This window comes from Emydura macquarii, unplaced genomic scaffold (assembly GCF_026122565.2).
Source record: "Emydura macquarii macquarii isolate MOO-44397 ecotype Brisbane River unplaced genomic scaffold, CSIRO-AGI_Emac_v2 contig_1876, whole genome shotgun sequence".
Classification (NCBI taxonomy): Eukaryota; Metazoa; Chordata; order Testudines; family Chelidae; genus Emydura; species Emydura macquarii.
Window position 1 is genome coordinate 1,400,207 of NW_027132013.1, and position 27,789 is coordinate 1,427,995.

The window sequence follows — 27,789 nt, forward strand, 5'->3', positions numbered from 1 at the left end:
AGCACAAGTCCCTAGAGTAGACTCAGCTATACCAGCAAAACTGTGCTTTTGTCAGTAAAAAAGCTCATGGGGGTGGTTTTACTATACCAGTACAAAGCTGTGCTTTGTAGGTGTAGCTGTGTACACATTAGGAACATTTTGCTGGCATAGTCTACTGGTATTCCTATAGTGGTAACGTATCTGCAGTGTAGCCATGGCCTTAGTACCCATGAGTCCCAGTTTACAGGGCACAGAAGGAGCCATAACCTCTTAAAAGAATATTTTTAAAAAATACAACAGTTCTTAAAATCCAATGTCTCGGGCTGTTCTAGTGTCAGAAGTCCTGGGCTCCACTGGGAAATTCCTCTCTCACATGGGTCAAAGCTCCTGTTTCACATTTTACAGAGCTACACAGTAACAGGCTTTAAAGTCACGACAGCTTTACATACAGAAAAGCTGTTACTGTTCCAGGACTGCATCCTTCCCAGCCTTGGCTTCAGACTGGGGTAATTTTGGAGATGTGAGGGAAAAGAAACTTTTCTCTTGCAAGCTGATATTTTAAAAATGGTGGCTCTGCTTGAAGTTGTTCAGAGGTTTGGAACATTAGAGTAAATCTTTAGAGATGTATAAATGAACAGAGAACAGGCAAGATGGTTAAACGTGCATAATATGTTTATTTAGCACATTTATCTCCTTCACTTATATATGCATGTGTGTACACACAGATTTTATACCTTCTATGGTGATTTTTTTTTTGAAATTACTGATTTTGAAATTACTAGTGATTTTTATGCACCCAACTTGAGACATTTTAAAAGATTTTTCAGAACGGTCTGAGCACCCAGATTTTGAAAATCAGGTCTCTTAAATATGTCTCAATCCAAAAAATAGAAGCACCTAAAATCACTAGTCACCTTTAAAATACTGGATAATCATATTTATGTATAAATTAATAAAATTAATGTTCTTTACATTTCATTGGTATTTAATATACTTAATTCCATGGAACTGTTACTTGGACTTTCAGATCATCAGACCAAGGTCCCATCAGGAGAGCAGGCAGAATTAATGGTTACTGAAGGACAAGTCGCAGTGATGCTCAACAATATTTTACCTGAGTGATCATAGGAAATCCCATGATGAAAAAGGCAATGCAGCAAACAAGAGTGAACAGTGGCTTGTGGGTACGTAAGTACTTAGGAAACTCATCTGAAACGGAGGTCACTATCGTCTCAATAGTGGCAAACTGGGATTAGAGAAAAACAAAACATTAATAACAATAATCCAGCATATATGAAAAATGGTACCATCAGGAAATAGACTACATAATAAATTCATTGTGTGTAGATGATTGTACTTATTTTAAACATTAACTATGCATCTTCAAAGCATCCCTATGAATTAAGTATTGTCGTCCTCATTTCATTTCTCTCTTCTCAAAGAGGTTTAGTGACAGACCACATAGCAAGTAGCATGTAATATAGCTGTGAATACAGAGAAGTGGTGGGGCAAGAGGAAAGGTGAAAAAAGCAGTTTACCATAGTGTCCAATCCAAGCGTTAGAAGCATCAAAAAGAATATTATAGCCCAGAACGGCGAGAGGGGAAGCCTGGTTAAGGCTTCAGGATAAACCACAAATGCAATGCCAGGACCTAGAAATGACAAAAAAGGACATGGTTGTGGTATCTTGAACAATATTAAGATTATTGTTGGGAAGGAAATTATCAGGTAGCTCAAAGATCTAAATTTCAGAAAACAGAACAGTGTTACTTTGTTCTACTTTACGACTAAGGTCCAAACTCTGCCTCCCTTAGTCCACAGAGTGAAGTCTTACCTATTGCAAGGTAAGCGTGACAGAATTTGGCCCTGAGTGACTACTATTCTATTGCTTTAGTGTCCTATTCTTGCATAACGTATTTCAGCACACAACTTTCGAGTTGCAGGATAATATTTAACCTGGATATTAAAGCACTTCAGCCAAATTTAGTTCCAAATTAGGCAAATAGACCAACCAGAGACTTAACTTTCTTCCATATTCTGGAATCAATTTCCCACCATCATCCTGGAGAACTGGAAGTCTGAACCTTGGATCAGCATTAAAAAGCATCCACACGTTAATTCCCTGTAGATCAATGGGAAGAGAGTGCTTCTCTTCAACTCAGCAACGTGTACAGCAACCGTCTCCAGACCAGGGAGACTGCAGAACCACGGGCCAGATTATAAAAGAGATTGTCTTATGGTCTACTTCTAACATTTGCCTGACCATTTGTAGAAGCAGCTGAAAACAAGAAGAGGAAACAAGGAGGATAACCCACACCGTGTGACTAGCCACTTCTTTGAGGACCACACAAGCACTCTGCAGATAACAGTTTGGGAACTGCTACACTAGGAGGCATTCTGTCGGCATGGAGATTGAGTATGAGAGCTAACTGGTCTTTTCCATCTCTAATATCTGTGATTTCATGTCCCTCTTGTTTTCAGTTCTTTCTCCAAGCTTGCTGTCATATTCCATACTTCAGATTGACATATGTTTCATCTGTTCCAGTGTAATTTTAATAGAGCATCTTGAAGTTATTTTGGAGTCAGCACTATGATTTTTGTTTGGATCAGGAAAGAGTTTAAAATAAAAAGATTGATTAAATGAAGCATTGATCCAAAAAACACTGGCATTTCTCATTATAAAGGGGGTTTTAGGAAGACAAAGAGTGAGAAAGAAAGGGAGCATGGAACCATGAGAATAGGTGAGATAGCATGTACAAGTGAATGTGATAGCTCAGAAGAATGAACACAAAAGAAAGAGCATGAATACATGAGAGATAAGATGGAAATATGCAACATATACACTCCCCAGAATTCTCTGGCTACCAATCTGAGAAAAGCCAGCTTGGTAAATGGTCATGCTTCAGTTAACCTGTGACTTTGTGCATTCCATTTCAGCATATCCCAGTTGATCCCCTTAAGGTGTAAAGGTTCTGTTTCACAAGTGCTCAGTCTTTACATAGATAAATAGTTAAGAGAAAAGGTGCCAGCAGATGGTGCTCAGGAATACTTAGCACAGTTCCTGGGTTTTGTAGGACCATTAAAATTGTGTGTTGCAAATGGCTTCCTCTGGCTGCTTGTTACAGCAGCTCTTAAGTTCTATAGAATTAAATGAGTAATTCTGTCAAGATCCCTGTTGGTGCCAATTCAGCAATTTCTTGAAATCTGAAAGGATAATGTGCAAATTATTTCAGCTCAAAAACTATAGCTGTAAGAAACATTTTGAGCAGCATACAGTATTTCATTTTTCAGGATATTTTGTGGACCAGATCTTTTCTTTCCCTGACAACTGTATGGAAGACAAAGCACCAATAAATTTTCTTTGGTGAGCCAAGACCTCATGCCTTTGATTTATATTAGGCCATCTTGCATTTTTGATATACTTCAGTTCCACTAAGGGGTTTATTTGAGTTCACATCAGATAAGTTTCACTGTCACATGGTGGATGGGGGCTTTATTTGCTCTGTAGTAATGAACCATCTAAGCTGCTTAAAAATATCAGCAACTGCTTAGATGCTCAACTCTGTAGCTGAGAGGTACACAATTGGAAATTTAATTTTATACATTGGTTACAAGAGAAGAATCTGCCCCTTGTATGTTTAAAGGGATAATTCTTCACCATCAAGATGTTCTCTTTTTCTCCTCTAAGCGCCATTCAGAATAAGCATGCATCTATGTTCCTTAGCAAAGCGGATAGAAATGATGTTGTTTGGTTTTGGATGGAGCTACATTTCCAGGCATGTGTTTTTCAGCAGTTCCTCTTGGAGATACTTGTCATCTGTAACCTTCAAACCTTACAAGCACAAAACAGGTTATTTTAACATGCTCTGTTGCTTGGTTGATTTGAAGTTCACTGCTTTTTCAGATTCAGAGGAGCGCTCCCTCAGATCATCACTCATACGAGCATAACCCATGACAAATCCTGTTGTTTCCAATGTTTCTTTACTAGGAAAAAAAGTTGCTTTCAAGTTATCATTATACCAGAACTGTCAGAAGAAAAATGTACAGTACGGCAAGCATGTAAGACTGCATATGATAAAACTGCAATTACTGTCCTGTCACAGGAAGATAGGCAAAATGGCTTATAGATGAGACAAGCTTAGCACAGCTTCCATTTGCTTGGCCAGGAGAAGACCATAATTGGTTTGCTCAGTAGAGATTCTGCCTATGAAATACAAGGGTCCAAGTCTGGATCCCAGATTTGGTAATATGCAGGATGAACATAGAGTGAGTCCAGTCATCAGATGCAGATTGCACTAAAGGTTGTCTGGTTCAGTCATTGACAAATATAATGTAGATGAGACATTGAAGGCTGGATTAATTTAAGTTGGCTTCCCAAACAGTACGTCACCTATTTCTTGCTGGGGAGAAGACGTACAGTTGACAAGTTGATATGCTGTAAAATTTTCTCTTCACCCACTCAAATTGTCGGTTCTGTAGCGTAGTCAGCAATCCAGTTCATGATTGGTTATGCCAAGCTAGAACGCTTAACCAGATTCTATGTTGCAGAACTCTGAGCCACACAAGCTAGTTTGTCAAGATGCAAGCTAACAAGCCCAGGAACTACCAGGTGAGTGCATGCCCAGCATCCTAAAAATATATAATTCCCTATATGTTCACTACACCCCAACTGCACCTCTTCTGACTCAGGAGAAACTTCAGAGTCCAGCTGATTATGCTTCTAAACACAATATATATATATTATACTATATATATATATATATATATACATACTACCACTTCTAATCTATGGAGCAGCAACATATGGAATGAATCAATGAGAGTGTGTTTCTTTCATCATCTTGTCCCTTCCATTAAAATTCTTTTTTAAGCTGATAATATAAAAATATCACTGCTCTGGGAAAACATACACTTCACGAAAGACTGATGAATGGAACAAGAAATGCTTCTATCCACATCACTGGCAATATTCCCCATAAGTATAATAGGACTGTAGAATGTTACCAACTTATGCTGCCTGTGCTCCATTCCACTCCTGCATCTCTACGGAATGACCCAGAGCACTGAATGGAAATTAACTCTCATTAACACCTACTCCAGAAATAGCATTCAATAACTGCAAACATTACCAGACTTCTTGATTTCTGTATTCCATTATCAACTCACTAATGCAGCCTTTGAATTAAGATGCTCCTCAGTTACCTTAGACCATGAGATCTGAGCTACTGGATTTATCCACACAATAAAGCTGTCAGCAAAATAGCTTAATGTCTACACATTAATGCAGCCAGTGAAACATCTTCATGCCCAGAAGCCAAGAGTATGTGACATTCACATTTTGAACTCTTCAGTCCTCCTTATGCTAGGTGCCTCTTTGTATTCTGTGCTGTTCTTCCTCCTCCTATGACTCACTGAGGCTGTTCAACATTTTCCTCCTGCACTTAGAAAGGATTGTGTGAATGCTGAAGGTAATACTGCCTTGATGTGATACACTTTTTGCGTTCCCACATGTACACAAAAAGATTAGTGATGGTTGCATATTTATTTTCAAGCTGGGACGTGCACGCATGCACGCACACATAAGCACAATGGGCAAAATCATTTCAAACTCATCTTATCTTGCAATTTGAAATGACCCAAAGGACTAGTAGTTTTGGTTTAAAGTCAGAGTGCTGTGGCTGATGTTATTTAAGATCTCTCTTCCGCTCTGGACAACATCTCTGTCATTTCCCACCTTCTCTCTTTAGTAGAATTAGTCAGGAAATGCTTAAGGGTCCAAAAATTCAACTGCATATGGGGAAAAGTTTGAGAAAATTATCACAATTTGTTTTTCAATTAGATCCCCCACATAGTACTGATTAAGGAAAATAAAAAGCTGTTGAAGAGGGAAGGGATATTTAATTCCCTGCTGTTGTGGTAAGCAAGCTAAATAACAGATTTGCTGGGAGCTGTCTTGGAATCAGCTCATCTTTCATTGCTTCTGGTTTCTTATTCCCATTTAATTCCTCCATACGATAGCACTGTTATAAACAATGTGGAAGCATCAGCCTGTCAGAGGTCAATGAGTTTGTGCCATACCATGAACCATCACTTTCTGAGGAACCATCTGCAATGTTTTTAATCACTGATTTGGTGTCAGTAAACTTTCCCATGAGTGGTGCCAAATCTGCCCCTCCCTATACACCCTTGTATCAGAGCACCTTGCTGGGAAAAAGCATGCACTTTTTGTGAACATTGCTGACAAAATCTCTGATCAAGAATGTCTGGGCACACACCCATCCTGACATGAAGCAGAGGGGAAGGAGGGCAGATAGTGGAGCACCGAGATGGACAAAACATCTTGAACTCCAGTTACCATACAAGGTAAGTCACCTCTCCTTCTTCGAGTTATTGTTCCTATGGGTGCTCCACATTAGGAGATTTGAGCAGGTCCCCAATTATGGAGGAGGGTTACAAGAAGGTGAATTCAGTACAGACTGTAGAACAGCCTCACCAAAGACTGCGCCAGTCCTAGAGGCACCGCAAGAGCACAGTGCTGTGAAAAAATATGCACCAAATACCAGATGGTGGCCTTGCAAATGACTGAGACGGGTATGTTTCTTGTAAAGCCAAAGAGGTAGATTGACCCTTGGTGGACTGGGCAATCACTTTCAGTGCAAGATGCAACTTTGAAGTCTCATGATAGAATGCTACCCAAAACCCATTTTGACAGTCTTTGGTTAGAGATCAGGTGCCTTTTTATTCTTTCTGTAATGGAAATGAAAAGTCTAGGAGAAAAATGAAGGGCTTTATGCCTGTTCAAGTAAAAGGCAAAAGCTCTTTTTATGTTTAATGTAAGAGAGATTCTTGTGATAGAAGACTGGTAGGTAAGTGACCTGATTAATGGGAAATTCCAATGAAATTTTAGGCAGAAAGAGATAGTGAGAACATGTCATCTTATCACAATAGTACACTATGTTTGGTGGGTCTGCCATAAGAGCTCTGAGTACCCCTACCTTCTAGCTGACGTGATAGCAATGAGTCTTACAGAACAAATGACGGAAGGAACAACTTCCCATAGGTTCACATGGGGATTTTCTCAAGGTGTTGCGGACTAAGTTGAGGTCCCATGGTGGAGTAGGTTCTCTAATAGTAAGAAAGAATTTAAGCAAACCCTTAATGAACCTTGTAGTGGTCAGATAAATAGAGACTGAGAACCCCTTAATTGGGGGGGGAAGAGGGGAGGAGAGGGTATAGAAGGCTGTAATGGCAGTCAGGTGATATTTAATTGAGCTCAACAATAAACCCATGGTTTTCAAATTCAGCAGGTAATCCTGAATGTGCTTCGGGGGAGACTCAAGAGGAGGTATAAATCGAAGAATGCACCAGGCTTGAAAATGTCTCCACTTCTGCAGGCAAGTTTCCTACTACTGAGCTCCTCTGGGGAGTAATCATGTTCTATGCCAGAGAACCATCATGGAGCCATCCCTTGAGGTGGAGAGATGAGAGATTGGGGGGTGGGTCATGGGGCCTGATTCCCAGGTGAGGAAATCCACTGTCAGAGGAAAACAAAGAAATAGTGGTAGGGACCTGGGAACCATATCTTTCTTGGTAATGATGGTGCTACAAGGATGCTCACTAATCTCTCATTTCAGTTTGCGCAGGACCTTGAGGAACAATGGCATGGGTGATAAATGCAGAATAGTATATGCGATCAACGGGTAAGGAGGATCTCTCTCAACAAGCTGCAACCATGTCCTCCCTTTGAGTAGAATTATCAGCATTTCACATTGGATGGTGTCGCAAAGAAATTATCTCTGGGGAACCCCAAGATAGACAAATCCTCTAGAATATGGCATCGTTCAGCTCCCACTTCTGGTTGTGATGGAAATGCCTGCTGAGGGAGTCCGCTACAGAGTTCTGTAGTTCTGGTAGCAGAGACCTCTATCTGATGGGATAGGCACCAATTCCAGATTCTACACATAGGTACTGGGATCTTGCACCTCTTTGGTGGTTTATATAATATATTGTAGCCCTGTTGTCCAGAATTACTCTGACCAAATGGTCCTCAGTATTGGGTAGCATACTGGACTGCCCCGAGTTCTAGAATATTGATATGAAGGGACATATCCTGGGGAGTTAATTTGCCATGTGCTGTGAAGTTCTGGAAATGGGTGTCCCAGCCGAGCAGGGAGAGGTCTGTGATGATCATCTTTGTGGAGGAAAGACATGAAAAGGGAACTTCAATACAGACTTTTATAGGATCCTTCTATCTGTTAAGGGAGTTGAGAAACCTCTGAGATATCAACACCCACTTGCACAGCTTGCGCGCATACATAGACTTGAGCCAGACCTGAAGACAACAGGAGTCTAGTCTTGCCAGGGGTATTACAAACATACAAGCTTCAGTGTGGCAATTTGTTCAATTGAAGGCAAGTCTTTGCTGTGGTTTGCAAGCTGTGCTGTATCATGGAAATGAGGCTGAACATCATGATGAACCTGTCTGGGCAAGCATGCCCTGGTGTAGTGAGGTCCAGAGTGCCTCTGATGAAGTCTGTTTGTTGAGTAGGTATGAGTATAGACTCTTCCCTGTTGAGACAGAGGCCCAAGGAGTGGAAGAGGAAATAGAACCATGTTGGTCACTGACTTCACTTCTAAAAAGTAGCAACCCTTGTGGAGCCAATCATCTAGGTAGGGAAAGATGATTATTCCCCTCTGATGAAGCAGGATTGCAACAGCCAAGAGAATCTTTGGAAAGAGTCTTGGAGCAGTCAAAAGGCTGACGGACAGGACGTGGTATTGGTAGTAGTCCTTACTGATGACAAACTGTAGGAAACATCTGAGAGACAGATGCATATGAAAGTATGAACCCTGAAGGTCAAAGGAGATTAATCTGTTTCCTGGATGCAAAGAGAGAATTATCACTGCCAGGGTAGCCATTATGAACCATTGAGAGAAGATGAGGTTGTTCAAACTCCTGAGAGGTCCAAAATCAGTCTTCACCCTTCCTTTTCTTCAGAACTAAGAAATATCTGGAGTAGAACCCTTTCCCGATGAAGTCCAGTGGAATCGTTTTGGAGTAGGCAGGATTGTACCTCATGTCTTAGGAGACAGGCGCGAGAAGGAACCCTAAAGAGGGATGGAGCAGTCTGCCAAATCCATCTCCAGGATCCATTTGTCTAAGATGATGATTTCCCAAGAAGATAGGAAATGGGAGAGACAATCTCCTAAGGGGTTGGGGGTAGGTGCAGTACATGATTCAGAAAGGGGAATGGTTTGTGACCCTTCACCTGCAGGTCAAACCAACCATTTAGAAGAAGTCATCAACTGTGATGCAACTGGAAGAGGGACCCTTTTTATGGAATCTAGGTTTCTCTCTCAGTTCAGTTGGTCTCTGGATTAATAGTGAACTGGGTGAGACCACTGAGCAGTCCATGACTTGCTCTGTGTTCTCATCACAGCTATGTAGATACCAATAGACTGGAAGATTGCCCTAGAATCTTTGAGCAAGTAGAGGGACCCATTTCTGGCATGTAGAATGTCCAGTAAAGAATGTTCAGATTCTTGTATCTCCTCCAATGGAATTTTTAGGGCCTCTGCAACCCTTTTCATGAGGTCCCGAAAGGCCTTGAAATCATCCATGTAGGATGGTGGGAGGGAGAGAATATAACAGCCTTGTTTAGTAAAGAGTATGATTTGTGAGAAGGTAGAGTCTCCTCCTCTGCTCCTCGCTGTTGCTCTTCTAGGTGTTCTAGGACCCATAGGTGGTGGCTGCTGTTCTTATCAGGCCCTTTGCATGAGGGCATGCTGTAGAACTGGTCACCAAAAGTTCCAATGAGCCCACTGTGATGGAACACATGGAAAAAGGGGCAAGACCCTATGTATGCTCTTGCCAGGGCTGCTGGATCATTTGTCTGATGGGGGGGCCTCTTCCTCAGATGCACTTCAAAGGAGGGAGGCTGAAAGGGTAAGCTGTTGGAATCCTGTATGAACACATCTGAGTCAGAGGAGGTGTCCTCATGTGTGTCCAGTGGTGGAGCAAGAGGTATCAATACCTGGGATCTTGTCGATACTGGAGTCTATGAGGAACATTGTACCAGTGGTCGAGCCTATAGAGAAGAATGTGCTAAGACCTCTGGGTAAGTCAGTACTTGGAAATCCCGCTTGGTGCCCCTTGACAGATAGGATTCAGTAGGACCATGGGGGACCAGTGACCACGTCATACCAGTGGTCAACCCTTCATAAAAGTACATGGAAGGACTGGAGGGTGTTAGCTTCAAAAGATAAGTCAGTACCAGCAGGAAATTCTTCTAGGTATCCCTCAACAGAGGGGATTCCAGCTCTTACACAATCCAGTGGTCTTTGTGAGAAAGGACCCTGGATAGTACCAGTGACTCTGGATGTTATTTCGTGGAAGTCAGCACCTCAGGCAGTATCAGGGACGGTACTGAAGGGTGGTCCATGCACTCTACTGTGGCATCAAGATGACAGTACCATTAATGATGGCTTCGGGGCCTTAGTTCTGGAGCAATTCTGGAGTTTAGAAGGCTCTGATTCTGGTGCCAATAACTCCAGAGATTACTTACTGGAAGATTGCTTGGTATGCAGCATCCTCTTCTTAAGTGAACCTGAGGTTTCGATACCAAAAGAGGTAGAAGTCTCAAGGTAGCCATACCAAGATCCAAGATTTCTTTTTTTCCCAAGCTGAGAGGGTGACTTCCCTCTTCTCTCTGTCTCCTTTTTTCAAGAATAGGGACTCTTCCTTTTGGATGGTCTGGAAAACTCTGGACGACCTCCAAGATCTGTGCTTAACATAACTGGAGCTGGGACAGCTGCCAGAGCATTCTGAACAGCTGAGGCCAAAGTACTGGGGGGTGGGGGGTGGTCCTTGAAACACGCAGGTCTCAGGGAGAGCTCCATGAGCAATTAGTTTTATTCTATACTCCTTCAACTTTCTAGATTTGCTTTTAAATATGGAACAGATCTTGCACTTGAGGCGGGGGGTCTTTCCAAGTCTCAAAGACAACTAGGATGCCAGTTGTGGAGGGGAAAGACAGGTCTGGTGAGGTTTGAAACCAGGGGTCTTGGGCATGATCCATCAGAAAAGTCACAGATAGCAAGGGCCAAGGTGAAACTGAGGTTCCACCCAGGCAAAAAAGAACGGGGAGTGGCAGGAAAAGGAGGAGTCCTAACGAAAGCACAAAGTTGTGCTAAACAAGAAAAAGGAAAATAATAAATGAAATAACCTATACAAAGAAATAAGGAAAAGAGAAAGCTTCATAGGTAGCAAACGGACACTGTAACACTCCCTCTCAAGCCGCAGGCAGTTGAGAAGAAACTGGAGCAGTGATGAGTCCACCCCTCCCTGTATACTCTCGTTCTGGATCACAAGGATGCATAGGATGCAGATGCAGACCCAAAGACATTGCTGACAATATCTCTGATCAAGAATGCACAGGCACGTGCACATCTTGACTTGGAGCACCTAAAAAGACAGTAACTAGAAGGAGAATAGCATTTATCCCTCCTTGATCCTGTTATAACATCTCAACTTCTTTTCTCTGTCCTGGCCAATAAAAGCTTCTTCCCTCCTACCTCCCCTGCCCCATACCCAAACACACACAAAGCACCAATTCGCCTGCCACTCATACTCACAATGCACACACACACACAGCTCTGTCAGTCCAATCCCTGCCAATCCCAGTTTTTGACCGCCCCACTCCATTGGCCAAACCTGCTCAGAAACTCTGTACCTGCCCCACATTTCAGAACTTCATGTCTCCAGGTTCTGAACTGACCCTTAGATTAAAGCCTCCCCACACACACACACACACCCTGCACCCCCAAAGTCATCATTGCCTTTTACCTGTTACTGGACCTGGGCAGTGATTAACATGCACCACAATCAACATGACTCCCAGACCCGGGAAATAAAAATCTCTAGAAAGCAAGCCAGGTGGCTGAAGGGCACATATTTGTAATACTGCCTGGAGAAAAACCCTTCTGCTTTGCAGCTTTCCCTTCTTTCCTGCCTCCTGGGTTGTAAGAAGCCAGTCTGAGCTGCTGCAGGAAGCTGGCAGAACTCTCTTCTCTCCAACTCTGGATCCCAAACCAATCTCAAAGGAGAGAAGAGGGGAGCAGGGAGCAGAAAGAGCCCAGCAGCTCTGTTTCCTCTTTCTCCCCCTTCCTGTGAACAATGGGACGGCTCCTTTGCACCTCCTTCCCTGCAACATCCAGCCTGGGAAGGGTGGGGGACCCATTCGCAGGCCCCCCATGCATCGGGATGGGGGTGAAGAACCCCAGCAGCTGCAGGAGAAGCAGAGATCAAACTGCGGGTGATGGGTACAGAACTGATGGGAGGAGGCAGATGGGCAGCACTCATGGAGGCGGGAAGCAGATGTGCAGGTGATGATAGACACTCCCCCGCCACATACACATTTTCTTCAGTCTACTTTAAGCACTGGACCTGCAGGAGCAGAAACAGCAGGGGTGGACTGTGACTGCTTAAAGTATGTACAAGAGAACCCTTACCTGTCTGTCGGCTAATCTGAATTAGTCCTGCAGGGGCCTAAACCCACTCATCTTAGCTTGCTTTGTTCTGCTGCGTGTTGCACTGCAAGGGGTCCTGGTGTGGCAACTGGACTCCCCCAATGGCAATAAGTGGTACTGCACACTGCTGCACAGCAGCCATATTACTGCTCTCTCTAGTGGCTTAGTATTCCCTTGTTCCAACTGATGCATGTTTGCAGTGCGACAGCAATACAGTTAAAGACAGGTCATCAAATACATTCACACACATTTTGGAAGCCAATCTAAGTAATGGAAAAATACTGTACCTTGGTCTGCCACATCTTCAATATCTACTTTGAGTACATTTGCCATGAAGCCAATAACGGAAAAGATGACAAAGCCCGCAAATATACTTGTGGCACTGTTGGTGCATGTGACTATCAATGTGTCCCTGAGGAGAAAAAGACATGTGCCAGTTTGCTTTAATATGTAAGAGAGCTTTGTTTAAAGCATATGTGCTTCAGGTAACAAACATGCACAAGCAATAAGAATATCAATAAAGTTACTTCCCACCCAGCCACACATCAGCCCCCTTTTCCAAGGGACTGTAGTGCTGGTGAGTGATGTCAGGCTGACCTGGAGACAGCCATCTTTGGATTAGCAGTAGCAGCAGTACAAGATTCCCTGCACTGACTCGCCATTGTAACCCCCTAATGTTCTTCAGAGAACTTCTCCAGGGCTAAGTGGGACGTTCAGTTAGCATGCCCTTTCAGTCATTGGCCGCTCTATTGAAACTGCCTGATGAAGCTCTGATGAACTGTGAGGGTGGGGATTTTACTGTGTTTGTGCTGTGGATACTTGTCCAGTGGATTTTGTGTAGGCTGCCAAACAGCTATCAGACTTTCAGCTACTGTTGTCTTTGCTGAATTTAAACCAGACATCTCCAAGCCCACCGACAGGGTGGGGCAAAGGAAGCAATTGCCCAGTGGCCCAGCAATTTTAAAAGGGCCCGGGCCATGGACGGCGGGCAGAAGTTTCCCCTCGAGGAAGCTAGCTCCCCATCCTGCCTCTTCCTCCTATGGCCCCACCCACACCCCAGGCCCCGCTCCCACCCCCACTCATCCCATTCACTGACACATACACGCCCCCTCTCTTCCACACTTCCCCTTCCCCGCTTGGCTCTGTGTCCCTCTTCCCCTGCTTGATCTCCCCCCGCTGCTGTCGCTAGGGGATGGGAGCCATTGACTGTTCTGCTCTGGGGTTGCTGTCAGCAGGCCTGGACATCTCAACGTGAAGCTTTCCATATCCTGTATCATTTCACCAGTCCCCCACATCTAGTCCCTCTTTCAAGTGATTTCTGATACTGTGTTCATTATCTTTTCAGTATTGTGAGGAGCAGTCTCGGGAGATGTGTGTGCTTTAATAGTGTGCTATATTCTGTAAGCATATGTCACTTTATGAAGATGGAATCCATAATGACCCCCCTTCAGAGCTATCACATTCTGGCTAAAATGTCTATTCTCCCATTATACAGGTGTGTGTCCCACTTCAAACTCTGATTTATGAATAAAGAAGTTCTTTGTCAAAAATTCAAACCCTGGAAAAAAGTTTTTCCAAGTTGGCACTGAATTACTCACAGTCTCACTTCAATGTACTCATTAGGCGCAAGACGAAAAGCTATGTAGAAAGCTGTCTAGCACCACACTGAGCTGACAGCATCCTGGATTCCCTAATGGAGCATCCCTTAGACAAGATAATACAACATCCTATCATTCTTCAGTTCTGCTGAAGGGAGATAACGTTCTGTTTGGAAGGAGATCACTGTGTGCTAATCTTGTTCCAAAGGAAGGGTTTTGGCAGGGAGAAGGAGTAATAGAAAGTAGGAAGCATTATTCGTTGTTGCAGTTCCAGGGACATGAACAAAGAGTTTTAGACCTAAAATTTAGGGTGTGCGTTTCAGAGTGGATTTAAATAAGACTGGTACAGTTATGAATGGTTTCATGAAGTTTAAAAACTGTAAGTGAAAATCATTTTTTAAAAATAATTCATATTGCCTTTGCAATACTAGGATGAACCAACTGGAAAACAAAACTGACCATATAAAGAGAAAAACTGACATGCCTTATTTTACCATCCAGGCCATGTCAAATATAAAATTAAACCAACAGGTGTAAAAGAACTAAGCTTACATTGTTTTAGCGTGAATACTCTAAGATTTATGAATAATGTGAGTAAGAATATTTTTCCAGATAGGTTATTGCTTAAAAACTTGATGCTGTACCTGTAATCTGAATTTCAGCAAACATTTTCCAAACTCATTAAGCCGTTAGCTAATTAATACACTAAGCCACCAGAACAGGAAGATGACATATTGTGATTTCTCACCTGCATGTTTTGGAACACTGTTTTTCCAAGATTAGATGAGTCCAAAGAGCATTGATAAATACAAGACATGGGCCCAAGTTTAAAAAAAAAAATCTAAACCTAGAACTCAAAGGGTTGAGTGTTCAGCTGTTTTGAAAAATCAGGCCACATATTTAGGTGCCTAAATAGGAATTTAGGAGCCTAATTTTCAGCTTTATTTTTTTGGAAGTCTTGGTCCAGGGACTTTTTAAAAGATACATAGTAAGTATGTTTCTGCATAAATAGTGGCCAAAAATGTGCTAGGTGCTTCGCAGATGTTAAGGTTAAGGTCCCTGCCCTAAGAAGCTTACAATCTAATGTCCTGAGTCAGGAAAGTACTTGAAGATATGCTTAAATCCGTTCCTGTTGAGGACAGCACTTAAGCATGTGCTTGAATGCTGTTCTGAGTAGGAATGCTTTCCTGAGTCAGCACCTAATAGGTCCTCTGGAAATCAATGGGAGTTTCATGTCAATGGAAGAAAGACGGACTCTTAAAAGGACAGAATATCAATGAAGCAAGTGGTGAAGTGGTGGGCAGAGCAACGTAATAGCAAATGAATTAACAATTCTGATAGGCATTGCATGCCTCTTAATAATGCCACTTTTTTTTTTAATTACAATTTCTTTTATAGGTTTCCTGAAGAAAAAAAGCTAGTCTGAGTGAAAACAACTTTTTCAGCCAACAAAACAGCACTTTTTCTTCCCAAAAAACCCATATGCACTGACTTCAATCATACTTGTCCTAAATTTGTGACCTTAGAGAGCTTCTTTTTTTTTTTTAATGTAAGATTGGTGTAAATGAAACTGCAGGAGTAATAATAAACCTTGTTAGAGACAGCAATCCCATAAATAGAAACTGAGTATTACCCATTCCCACATCTCTCAATACAGTTTGATCCTCACCTAATTCTAATCATGAGCTGCTGTTCAGCAGAAATTACCAATTGTGCTGGATTTCATGACACTGCCCAGAGTCCTTAACGGCTTTCGGGATTGCTTTTCATCCTGGGACTGACTGCTTGTAATGAGAACAAATGTCCCACAGGGATTATGGTGAGCCCAATACACGGTTTGGGAGTGGTGGATTTTGAAAGAAAAAAACTAACCTTTCCAACCAGATTTCAACAAATCAGAGGTAAATCATATTTAAATTTAAGCTACTTGATGGTGTGACTTGAATAATACTGAATTACGTACCTGTAGCAATTATTATGGAATTTATTATAGGAAGAGAGAGTAATTAGACCTCCCCATGCAGCAGACAGAGAGAAGAAAATCTGAGTGGCAGCATCTTTCCACACCTGAAAAAAGCACAGGAGAGAAAACAGTGTCAACTTCAGTGAAGGGCTTTGGACAGGCTAATGAAATCAATGGTACTATTAAATGTTACAGTCAAGGTGTAACACAAATGGTTCAAATAAATTTGAACACAATTGGTGTCAATAAGACGACAACTTATGGCCAAATTCTGCCCTCAAATGGATGGTGCCTATTTGATAACTGGACATAGGAGCATCTGTTGAAGCCAACCTGAAGACAGAATATAATCTTTTGTAAGTGTCGAATACATAGATGTGCAGTGACTTACATGCTGTATAACACAGAATGGATTTATCAGTGTACAGCAAAGAAATACAGATCTTGAGAAAAAAATCTTCAGTTAATACCAATAGGTTATCTATCAGGTGCCTAAATACAGTCAAGGCATTTTCTCCTCTTGATGCGAGGTAGTAACTCCGCTTTTTGTTAACTGAATTACACACATTTGCTCTTTTGGTCACAGCGCCAGATTGGGAGCTCACATTCAGCTGATTAGCCACTTTGGGTTCCCCAAATCTTATTCAGAGTCACTGCTTCCCAGATAAATTCCCTATCCTGCAAGTATGGCCTCTATTCTTTGTTCCCAGATGTATACATTTAGGTTCAACCATTTTAAAACACAAATGATTTGCTTGTGCCCAGTTTACCAAGCAATCCAGATCACTCTGTATCACTGGCTCTTCCTCCTCATTATTTACCATTCCCACAATATTTGTATAATCCATTACATTTCTATCCTGAAATGCCCTACTTGGGGAATTCACCTAAGATATACATGACATTCCAATAGAACATGAAATATTGCATTACATATTAAATATATATATGTAAATATAATTATATAATACATATATTTTTGTAAAAACGTATCAACAGTCAGGGTAACATGTCTTAATGTAACACAATGAAACATACAATAGATTAGGGAGATGAGAACAACATCCACAGGCGACATTTTCAAATACCAATACTCCACATCTCAAAATGTTTGTATGAAACATAATCAGCCTGTATGAGTTTATTTTCCTTATCGAAGTGTTATAAGTGGAATAATGAGCCCACCATAGCATCAGTTAGTTTCTCCCATTTAGGCGTGATGAAGTACCAGATTCCTGCCCCAGCTCCTGGCAAGGTTACTCCTCTGATAAGCAGGATGATGAGCACTACGTAAGGGAATGTAGCAGTAAAATACACGACCTAGGAAAACCACAAAATATTATTGATTTGGATTTACATAAGAAGACAAAAATAAGTAGTCTTCTACTGCCTAGAAATATCAGTTACCCAGCCACATTGGCCCAGTAGAGGAGCAGCAGACTGTGAAGACAGCAGGATTATTTCCCAGTAATCAGTCAATGCTGTCATTTTTACACCACTTCTTGCTAGTGGCAATAGCAAAGGTACTAAAGATTAGGTGTAGAGAACTGGGATGCTGATAGTTGGGGGGCAAGGGGAAAGAAGGCGAGAACTCCTGGGAGATAAAGGTTGGAGTTTACAACCAAATTCAAATACCCTCAGCTGGTGCAAATCGACCTAGCTCTATGAGAATTAATTGAGCTATGCCAATTTACATGGATCAAGAATCTAGCCTATGCTATTTTCCAAAATTGGCTAAATCTGCAGTGTTTTTGTTTGTACTTCTTAAGAATTATATGTAATTAAAATATATTAAATATGGGCCTGATCCAAAGATCATTTAAGTCAGTGGAAATAATTCCATTAACTTCCATGAGATTTGGTTCAGGCCCTAAGTATCTAAAGGCCTGAACATATTTGATGTATCATTTAATTATAAATTATTCAGCATACAGTTTGATATGTAGAGTCATATAAAAAAGCTGAGTCAGTCAAGATCTGCTAGAGGCTATGGGATAGGGTCTACAAATTGAAATCTTTTACACATCCTGCAGCTCCTGAATCTCTTTTTGGGATTGAGATCCTCCACTTCAACCTCCTTAATTGAAGTGACTTTTGAACATATCTTCCCAGCTTCTCTCTCACTTGAACCCACTCTGAGATCAGCAATTGCCCCTTGCCGTTGCTCTTACTCCATTGGCAGCCTTCTCCTCTGTGTCTCAGAAGCTTTTGTGAAGGAACCCCTGCTGGAGAGTTTCATTGGAATAGATGGAGCATCCAGGGACTACATCTCTGGGGTTTTTTTCAATCGCATTGCAGTGATAATATAAAGTTACAATTGTGCCAAAGCATAATAATTTATATAGTTCATAACCATGCCAAAGAGATAATACAATAAAATAATTTAGTTACCAGATAAAATCTAGAGCTGGGCAAATAAAATAAAAAAATAGTTTACTCAACAAATTTAACCCCCTTCTTTTAGCCTACAGATCACAATTTTGTGTGTTTACTCCTTCAAAATTGTATGTGAATTTCATCAACAAATAATTATTGTCCCCAGTCATTTTGCTGTTCATATTTAAAATTTGTGCTGCAATCATTAATTGTCACATGACTTTCAATGAGACATAGGCTCCTAAGTGCCTACATCTTTTTTTAAAAGGAAATTAAAAATGTCTAACCTGTCATGTATACAAAGTAAAACATCTGTCAGGGATGATCTAGATAATACTTAGTCCTCCCAAAAAGGAAGAAAATGGTTTCTGGTCAAACAAAATATTTTATTTTGATTTCAAGCATTAATGGTTTTTCTAAATTTTCTTAAATAAAGTTAAAGAAAATTTTAAAGTGAAAAATCAGTTTGAATCAAAAAAATAAAAATGTTTTTATAATTTTTTTTTTACCAAAACAATTCAGTGATCAACACAAATTTTCAAAATGTTTCGGTGTCATCAAATCTGCATTTTTTACTCAAGAAAAGTTTTGGTCAAAACATTTTGCCCAGCTCTAGTCTTGAGTATACAAGGAAAATAGGCCTCGATCTAAAATGAGATTGCTCCACAAAGTTTCCATAACATGGAAGCATCCCCTCAAAATGTTCCATAGATTAACACCGAGAATCTTGGCTATGAGCAGTATCTCTTTCTGCCATTTTCTACTGGCTCTGATGATGGTACTTAGTAAGTTCAGCTTTCAGTCAGATCCCATAAAGCTTTTGCTTTTAGCAATTTTCAACTGATTCATTGCCTTAAACGATAAGTGCTATGGATTTAAAGCAACACGGCATACTGTTATTGGTTTACTGTGGTAAAGAAATAGTCTCACTTTTCCTGATGTCTTGATTCCTTTAGCAAGAGATGCGTACACAATCGCCCAAGCCAGAAAGAGAGCAAGTGCCAAAGGCCACCTGATTTCACCAGGATATTCAATCCCTGCAGAAATCTTCAATACAAAGTACCTGAGAGTCAAAAAGTTAGTGACAATCAATGCAAGCTGCATTCTCCCAATATAAGGATCTTCATTAGACATTGCTTATAGTTCTGAGACATTTCTCCTTGTACTAGTATATCTTTTATTATTAATTATTGTTATTTATTATTTACTTCATTGGGGCATTTTATTATTAATTATTGTTATTTATTTCATTGGGGCATAAGAGACACAGTCATGGACCTGGACCCCATTGTGCTAGGTGCTGTACAAACAAAAAACAAAACAAAAAGATGGGCCTTTTTCTCTTGAAATTTAGTTCTCTTATCCTTCATGTCTGAAGGACAATTCTCACGTGCTGTAGTTCTAGTCTTCTGGAACCAGGCCCAACTGACCCAATCCACTCAATCCCCAGATTTATTAGCAGAAAAATAACCTGACATTTTCTAATCAAACTGGGGTCTTACTTGAAGTACTCTTCACTTCCACTCACAAACGTCTTGTTTCCTTGACTGGTGAAATTAACCATAGTCAAGTTTGGATAGGCACTCATACAGAAAGTAGAGTTCTTGATCTGTATTTTTGGGTGGTCATCAATGATGCAGGAATCTGTTAAGAAAAGGTACAAATAAAAGGAGGACAGTATTGTTTTTCAGAACTGATGAGGACAACACTGAACAAATACTAACAAAACATGTAGATCTATTTAATGGTGATATATTATGTTTCTATAGCAACCAAGGATCTCAGACCTTGCAACCAAGGATCTCAAAGCACTTTATAAATATTATTTTTATTAAGTCTCAACATCCATCTGAGATAGTTGGCATTGTTATCCTTTTTTCCACCAATGGGTATTTAAGGCACAGAGAAGTTTAGGGACTTGAGTCAATGGGAGTTATAGGTGAGCAAATAATGCAGAATTGGCCCCCAGCAGACTCATCCAAGGACAATGTTAATCTGGGGCAATACTGAGAAGAGAACCCAGGAGTCCCATCCACTAAATAGATGTAAATACAAAGAGAGAGACAGACAGACAGAGTTCCAACAAAAATGATATCTATGAAAAACAATTGTTCTCCAAAACACACCACTGTAAATGTTAAATAAGATAATGTGATTTAATCTTAGCCACACATGGGTCCAGACCAAAACCTGAGATCTATTCAGGGGTGGGGAGATGTTGGATTCAGATGTAAGTATCATATCAATACTTATCATTACAACATGCAAATAAACTCCAGATCTGAAAACCCGCAACTTTAAGGATCTTCAAATTGGATCTGGATCCAAATGTGACCTTAGGCTATTTTAGTCTAAACAGAAACCCTCTGTAATTACAGATATGATGGTCTTCGCCAAAGTTCCCAAAGATTACCAACAAATTATTTTCAAAAAAACCCACAAGTTTGTTCAATCACGGGTATTTCATTTGAGTGGGAAGTGTAATCTTTCTAAGATGAATTGCCAGCTGGTAGCTAGCATAGTCTCTTTCTCAATATTTATCCATATTATCTTCTGAAGCTCAAAAACTTCCTAACTCAGAACTTATGTAGTTATAAACCACTATGTTCAGTTACACTAAACAGAATGATTCTATGATAGCTGTAACTCCTTTCTGAGGATAATTATTGGCCATTTTAATAATGATATTTGAGAACATAAAAAAGAAACATGAAATACAAAAATATTTCATAGGTACTTAAGCATTGTCAGGAGACCACCGCTTCCCATTTGTATTGTTTGACACAGCCAAGCTTAGCTCTCTGGTAAGAGGAAAACCCAACTTCTCTTAAACAGATATTGTCACACTGCAAAGCAACCAGTAAAGAGGGATGTGCTGAGTTCTCATTAGAGTCTGCGGAGAAGGAAGATGACATCACCACTTCCACAACTCACCTGAGCTTTACCTGCATGCAGATAAGGAGACCAGCAAAAGTGACCTTAGGTATCATCCTACTATGAGCTGGCTGCAGTAAGATGTGTAGCTTAATATTTTCTGTTTGTAGCACAGATTTCAAAGCTACTTACTGTTTGTGATCATAATGCTATACTCTCTAAGGCTCCTTCTCATTGGAAATGGGGAGCATAGGAGCTGGAACTAGAGGTGTTACAGCACCCCATGCCTTGAAGTGGATTCCATTATATACAAGGTTTACAGTTTGGATCAATGGCTCTCAGCAACGCCACTATAAAAATTGTTCCAGAGCCCCTGATGTGAAGAGACGACTCTAATACTTCTTTATAAATGTGTGTGTGTAAGTGTAAGATGTATACATACACCTTTGAGATTGGATTGGAAGGTTTTCTTTAAATAGAAATATTAATTATCGTGTTTCTGTATACTTGTGCATGCATAGTGCACAAACATACAGACAAACTATAAATATTTCTATTTAAAGAAAACCTTCCAATCCAATTTAAAACTGTGTGTGCATGTACATATACACCTTGCTTTCTCTCTCTCTCTCACACACACACAGAATTATACAGAATTTCCCATTTGAAATGAGAATAAGACTTAAAGAGCTATAGCATTATGATCATCAACAAGTAGCTTTGAAATCTGTACTGCAAACAGAAAATATTAAGTTACACATCTAACTGCAACCAGCTCATAGCAGGTTTCATAGGGTGACGCTTAAGGTCACTTTTGCTGCACTGCAGCAACTCTGCACAGCATTAAGGCTTGATAGCTTTGTTCTGTACAGCTTTCTGTTTCCTTGCACTATCCTCTTAAAATCAGCAGAGGGCACAATTGTACTTTCAAGTTCAAGCCCCTGCAATCTCCTACAAATGTCTTCTCATGCAGTGCTATTGATCAAAACCGAACGTACACCAGAAATAATGATTATACTACATTGGAAGATGTGACCATGAAATTACATTTACACGCACAAATATTAATAAATAAAATCAGACTTTTTTTAAATCAGGAAAGAGAAGAGCAATGTAAGTAATTCCAGTGGTAACTGTGCTTGTTTTCCTATAGAAGAAAGCTGAAACCAATCTCTGGCCTCTGGCCAAGCTCATGCCAGGGCTAATTTCTGAAGATAGACGAAACCTTCCAGTTGCTCAGCAAGTTGAAGGATAAACGTGAGAGAGAAACTGGTCTCTTTAAGCCAATAGGAAATCCTGCAGTTGGCACTCACCAACTTTATAGATAGAAATAAAGGAGACTTAAAATTAGATTGATCATCCCTGTGCTATAGCTTTATAAATCAAAACCTTTGCATTCAGGGAAGCGTTTAAGCCCAAGCTTAACTTTTAAGCATCTGAGGAGTCATATTGTCTTGCGTGAGGCAATTCATTCTTAAGGATAAGCACGCTGCTCAAGTACTTTACTGAATGGGAGCCATAGACCTGCGTTCGGACTGTACTTTCTCAGGCTTCTTTGACATCGAGGAGATTAAGTCTTTTAAGGGAGTTTAATGCTTTGCATTTTCACCTCTAAAAGAGGCCAGAGTTTACAATTTTTCAAGCAAATATATGAAAAAAATCATTCATTGGCTTTACAGAATTAGCATACAGTTCAACAGCTGTGTTTGCTAGATGAGGCCTGAAAAGACAAGGGGGGCTGCTTATCTGGATATCCCAGGTAGACATGAAAGACAGACTTGAGAACATTAACAGTATGAGTCAGATTGTACTGTGGATCAAATGCAACCCTAGCCTAAGCACTCAGCTCCATTAAAACAATGGGGATTGCATCAGGGCTGAATTTGTCCCTATGGTCCCATTTGAAACTGGTACCTAAGGACCCATTTCTATGGACATCAAATAGTACAGGATCAAATCCTAAGAGTTCAGACCTCCAGTGCATGATCAGAAATTATTAAAGCTTCTCTAACATTGTTTTTGTTAACATTATAAATTATTTGTATTATCTTAGTATCTAGGAGCCATATAGCCATACAACATGCGGGTTTAACCCTCAAAAGCAACGTCCTTGTTTCTTCTTCTATTGCCATGATGTCTTGTAAAGATAAACAAATAAATCAAAAGGTGTAATGTATTCAATTAATTTTTCTCCCTCTAACAAGTCACAGTTTTCTTGAATGTATTAGTTATTTGAAATTGCGTTGAATAATTTCTGTAAATAATTCTGAATCTGCAGCTTGTGTGTGCACAATGCAGTGTGAGTTTTCAAGTTTTGCAGTGCAAACTGTTTAGATTGGACACACAAGCCACTTAAGTAGGTTTCCTTTCCCTGACGAATGAAACCCTTGGAATCAGGTGCTCAGATTAAACAGTTGCAGTTACAAATTGGAAATTAGCTTTCCTTAAATGGCCACTTAAAGTACACTCTTGAACAATGAGCAAGTGACCATTCTTGCTAGCACCCTCCTTTGCTAGAACAATTTTCAGGACGCAAACACAATAGAGATGCAAACACAGTTAAAGTTCGTTTAAATAGACTGTATGAATCAATATACATTCAATATTTATTCAAGTATTTATAAGCTTTATTAAAGCCAGATTCGAAGCACACTGAAGGCAATGGGAGTCTTTCCATTTACCTAAATGACATTTGGAAAGAGCCCGGAATCTGCTGCAGCAGAGTTCTGGTGGATTCGACAGTGGTCATAGTCATAAAATGAAATACGTGATTCTGCCCTGCTTTGCACCAGAAGATCAGTAGGGAAACCCGCAAAATGATCAGACATTTTGGACAAGATTTATTCCTGGTGAGTTAGAAATTAAAGCAGTGGGATTACTATGGGGGGTGAAAGATGCTCAGCCGAGCTGGTCAGTTACTGAGTCAACCACTAAATTGGTCTTCTACCCTTCCCACCCAAAAAAGCAACTTATATTATATATATATATATATACACACACACCTATATATATACACACCTATACCTATATACATATAATACACACACACAGAGTCTTAAACAAGAGGGTGTATAAACAGCATTTAATAAATAAGAGCTAATCATAAACGATTCGTTGTAATGCTCCACTGTACAAGGAGGAGACTGCACTAAGTGCTGCCAATCTGAATGCTTAAAATTCAGCTGCTATTGGAAGCACAAGTGGAAGGCACCTAAAAGGAACTTGCAAGTACCATATTACTGTTAAAAGGAGTTAATTTAAAAAATGCTATTTATTTTTGGGGGAAGTGTAAGCCTTTTTCCCCCACTCATTTTCAGTTTTTAGACTTCTTCTGTTTTTTCACCCTGTTGTCAGTACAACTCTTGGACTTTTGGTAAAAATTGTAGGTTTTTATAAAACGCCAAAAGGTTTTACTGAAAACCAGAACGTTTTACCAACCTTCCTTTTATTCATTGAAGAACTGGAGAATTTTGACCGAAAACTCATTTTGGCCCAAAGACCTCTTTTTGTTTGCTTGGGGGATTTTGGGTGGTTTTGTTTGTTCGTTTTGGAAAAGCTTCAATGAAAAAAAAAATGCAACCAACGGATCTGAGAGAAGAGTGCATGGATGTACAGATCACTTCAAACCAACGGCAGCAAATGATCCTGCCAGTGAGATTGCCGACCGGACATAAGTGGGAGGGCTGTGTAAATATGGACCGCAGGGTTAGTCACTAAGAAAGTCTCCTGGGTACAATATCTCCTCCGAGCCAACTTGTAAGGAAGGTCCTTTCAAACGGAAATGTTAAAAAGCGCGTCACAACTTACCTAATAACAGTTTGTTTTTATCTTTGCAGTCTGGCGTGTTCCAGGAATTGGTGCAGGACGCCCAGGGCAATACAGGTACCAAGGATGCAAAAAGGTAGAAAAGGGTGTAGCACATAATAATGTTATAGTATATGGCTATTAGAACAGAGATGATCAGCATAGCAATGCCACAGCCTGAAAAAGAAAGGAGAGGGAAGACTAGTACAATCACATAATAGTCCTGATTACAAACGTATATGATCAGTGCTCAGTAAAAGATCCAAACCCGACCTTATTAGGAGCACAAAAGACATGTTCAGTTGTTGCACATACAAAAACCATCCCCCAGAAGAAGAAACAACACCCCAGCATTTGAGATGCAAGTCACTTACTGAGTACGGGATCAGTATATTTTTAGAGAAATGCTAGAATTGAAATCTAACAAAATATTGCTTGGATTTACTAAGAAAAGGGAGCAAGTTATGTTAACAGGCCCTCTTGTGATAACATTGCAAGGTCAAATGAAGACTGCAATGCACAAAGCATGGTTCAAGTAGCAATGCTGAGCCACATAAAGTCCTGTACAAACGTCTGTTAAAGCTTCAGGCAATTCACACTCCTCTACGAAGTTCCCTCGAAGGTGAAGGGGAGAACAGAGGTTTTGCCGGCTCACCTTGTAAAGCCGGGATAGCTTTCCAAACAGACACAGGCCCCTGACTAGCAAACTGCCCCAGGGAAACTTCCAGGAAGAAAATGGGTATTCCAGCAAGAGCCAGCATCATCAAGTAGGGGATGAGAAATGCACCTTGGGGGAAAGAGAAGAAAGATCTGAACTGCAGCGGGAAAGTGTTCAAGCTGCAGAAGTCTCAGCGTCGAACAACATTCAAGTTAGCAAGGATTCGTGGTACTTAGGAAGCCTTAAGCAAACCTGCCCCATTGGAGTATTGGCCGATGAAAGGGCTGCCGCAGCGGGGACAGAGTGTCCTCTAACCTGTCCGGCGTTTTGAGCCAGGAAATGCATTTTAAACAAACTGCTCACCGCCACGCGTTTGACTCACTCATTGAGAAGGGCTAGCCCTGTGTCTTGAGGAAAGTCCTGTCCTATCTATTTGGATCACTCCCGATTCATTTTTCAGGGGGGGGCTTCTGAATTTATTTCTGTACTTTGCCCTATGCCGGGGTTCCCAGCCAAAATCAGAAAGGACTGCTAATCTCGCTGCAGGTGGGGACACTAATGAATTAAATCAGGGTCAATGTCCCTCATCTCAAGTGCAACGGTGTCTTGCTTCCTTGCCTATGTTGAAGGGAACCAGTCTCAGGTTAGCATGGGGGCCAGAGTCCTGGGTGCGACCGGCTGGAGAGTTACTAACTACTGCCAGTGCGGCTAATCCAGACTTCTAGGCAATAAGTGTGCTTCTCTGGGAAAGTCACTTATTAATTTGCGTCTGGCGAAGTGGGTTGCAGCCCACCAAAGCTTATGCCCACAGAAATGTGTTAGTCTTTAAGGTGCTACCGGACTCTGGTTGTTTTTGCTGTCTACAGACTAACAGGGTTCGACCCCTTTGGAACTTTATTAATTTTGGCTACCTCGTGGATGAGGATAAAAGTTTATTAAAATATATATTCCTTGCATTCCTAGAGTTTATTTCCAGATAAGTTATTTCAACTATTAGTGATGCCTTTCAAAGGGTTTAGTCTTAACTACTGCAGGAAAACTGCTCTTAAAGAGGAAAATGCATGGTTATGTGCAATTATTCAGTTATATGTGTAGATAATATAATAGGCACATGCACATTCCTTTGTAAAATGATGTATCGGCCTGAGTGAAACAGGAAAAAAACGAAAACCTAGATATTCTGAGGGTCCGATCATTCAAACATGTTTTCATCCATTAAGAAAATACCAAATTCAGTACGAATCTTGATTTCTCATATTTACGGAAACACCAATATGTGGGGGGAATCTGATACTTTAAGAGGGGGTAAAAACCTATTTTATAATGTTATATTCATTTATTTATCCTAAAGAATGACTTAGTGAACTCCGATATAAAGGATTCACAGTGAAATTCATATTACATATCGATCTCCTTTTATAGAATACATAAATAAATACAGGAATTTCTCTGTAAATCGTTTATATCGGAGTTCACTAAGTCGTTCTTTGGAAGAAATATATTCATGATCTATGGCTCACAAACGGAAAGGTTTTTACGTTTGTCTGACTGTCTGGCACTTTAAACAATGACATGTGTCCATCATATGACAGAAGCCAGAAGAGTCTTAGTTACTTGGCTACCGCAATTTTATTTTATTTTTATTTTTATTTTTTTATACTCTCTAATTATCTGTTAGACTTTTTGTTGGACTCAATAGAAAAATCTTTATTTTAATCTAACTAGATTTTTTTCAAGTCAAATTGCGTTTTCTATAATAAAACGGCTTAGCCACCTAGAATTGTACAGCGCTGTTTCATCACATTTATTTTATTTGTATGTTACTTTGCTGACCATTATTCAGACTTTCTAAGAATTGCTATTTCTCAGTTAATGAAATGGGTTTTAAAATAAATGCGCAGTTCAACCCAAAATATGATTGTATTGTATATTATAATAATTCACATTCAGATTTTGCAGGGATTTCACCTTTATTTTACACTTTATTTGGGTTCTTCTATTTGTCCTTCG

General features: G+C 40.4%; 1 protein-coding gene across 1 annotated transcript in view; it reads right to left on the reverse strand.

Annotated features, from left to right (window-relative positions):
• Positions 1 to 27,789, reverse strand: part of SLC6A5 (solute carrier family 6 member 5) — a 47,000-nt gene that overhangs the window by 16,336 nt on the left and 2,875 nt on the right. Inside the window, exons 3-11 of the mRNA XM_067558089.1 lie at positions 25,777 to 25,908; positions 25,125 to 25,298; positions 19,946 to 20,087; positions 19,374 to 19,506; positions 17,253 to 17,387; positions 16,068 to 16,171; positions 12,794 to 12,918; positions 1,518 to 1,630; positions 1,094 to 1,225 (exon numbers count right to left, since the gene is read on the reverse strand). Coding sequence (XP_067414190.1) covers positions 1,094 to 1,225; positions 1,518 to 1,630; positions 12,794 to 12,918; positions 16,068 to 16,171; positions 17,253 to 17,387; positions 19,374 to 19,506; positions 19,946 to 20,087; positions 25,125 to 25,298; positions 25,777 to 25,908 — 1,190 coding nt within the window. The remainder of the gene's footprint in view (positions 1 to 1,093; positions 1,226 to 1,517; positions 1,631 to 12,793; positions 12,919 to 16,067; positions 16,172 to 17,252; positions 17,388 to 19,373; positions 19,507 to 19,945; positions 20,088 to 25,124; positions 25,299 to 25,776; positions 25,909 to 27,789) is intronic.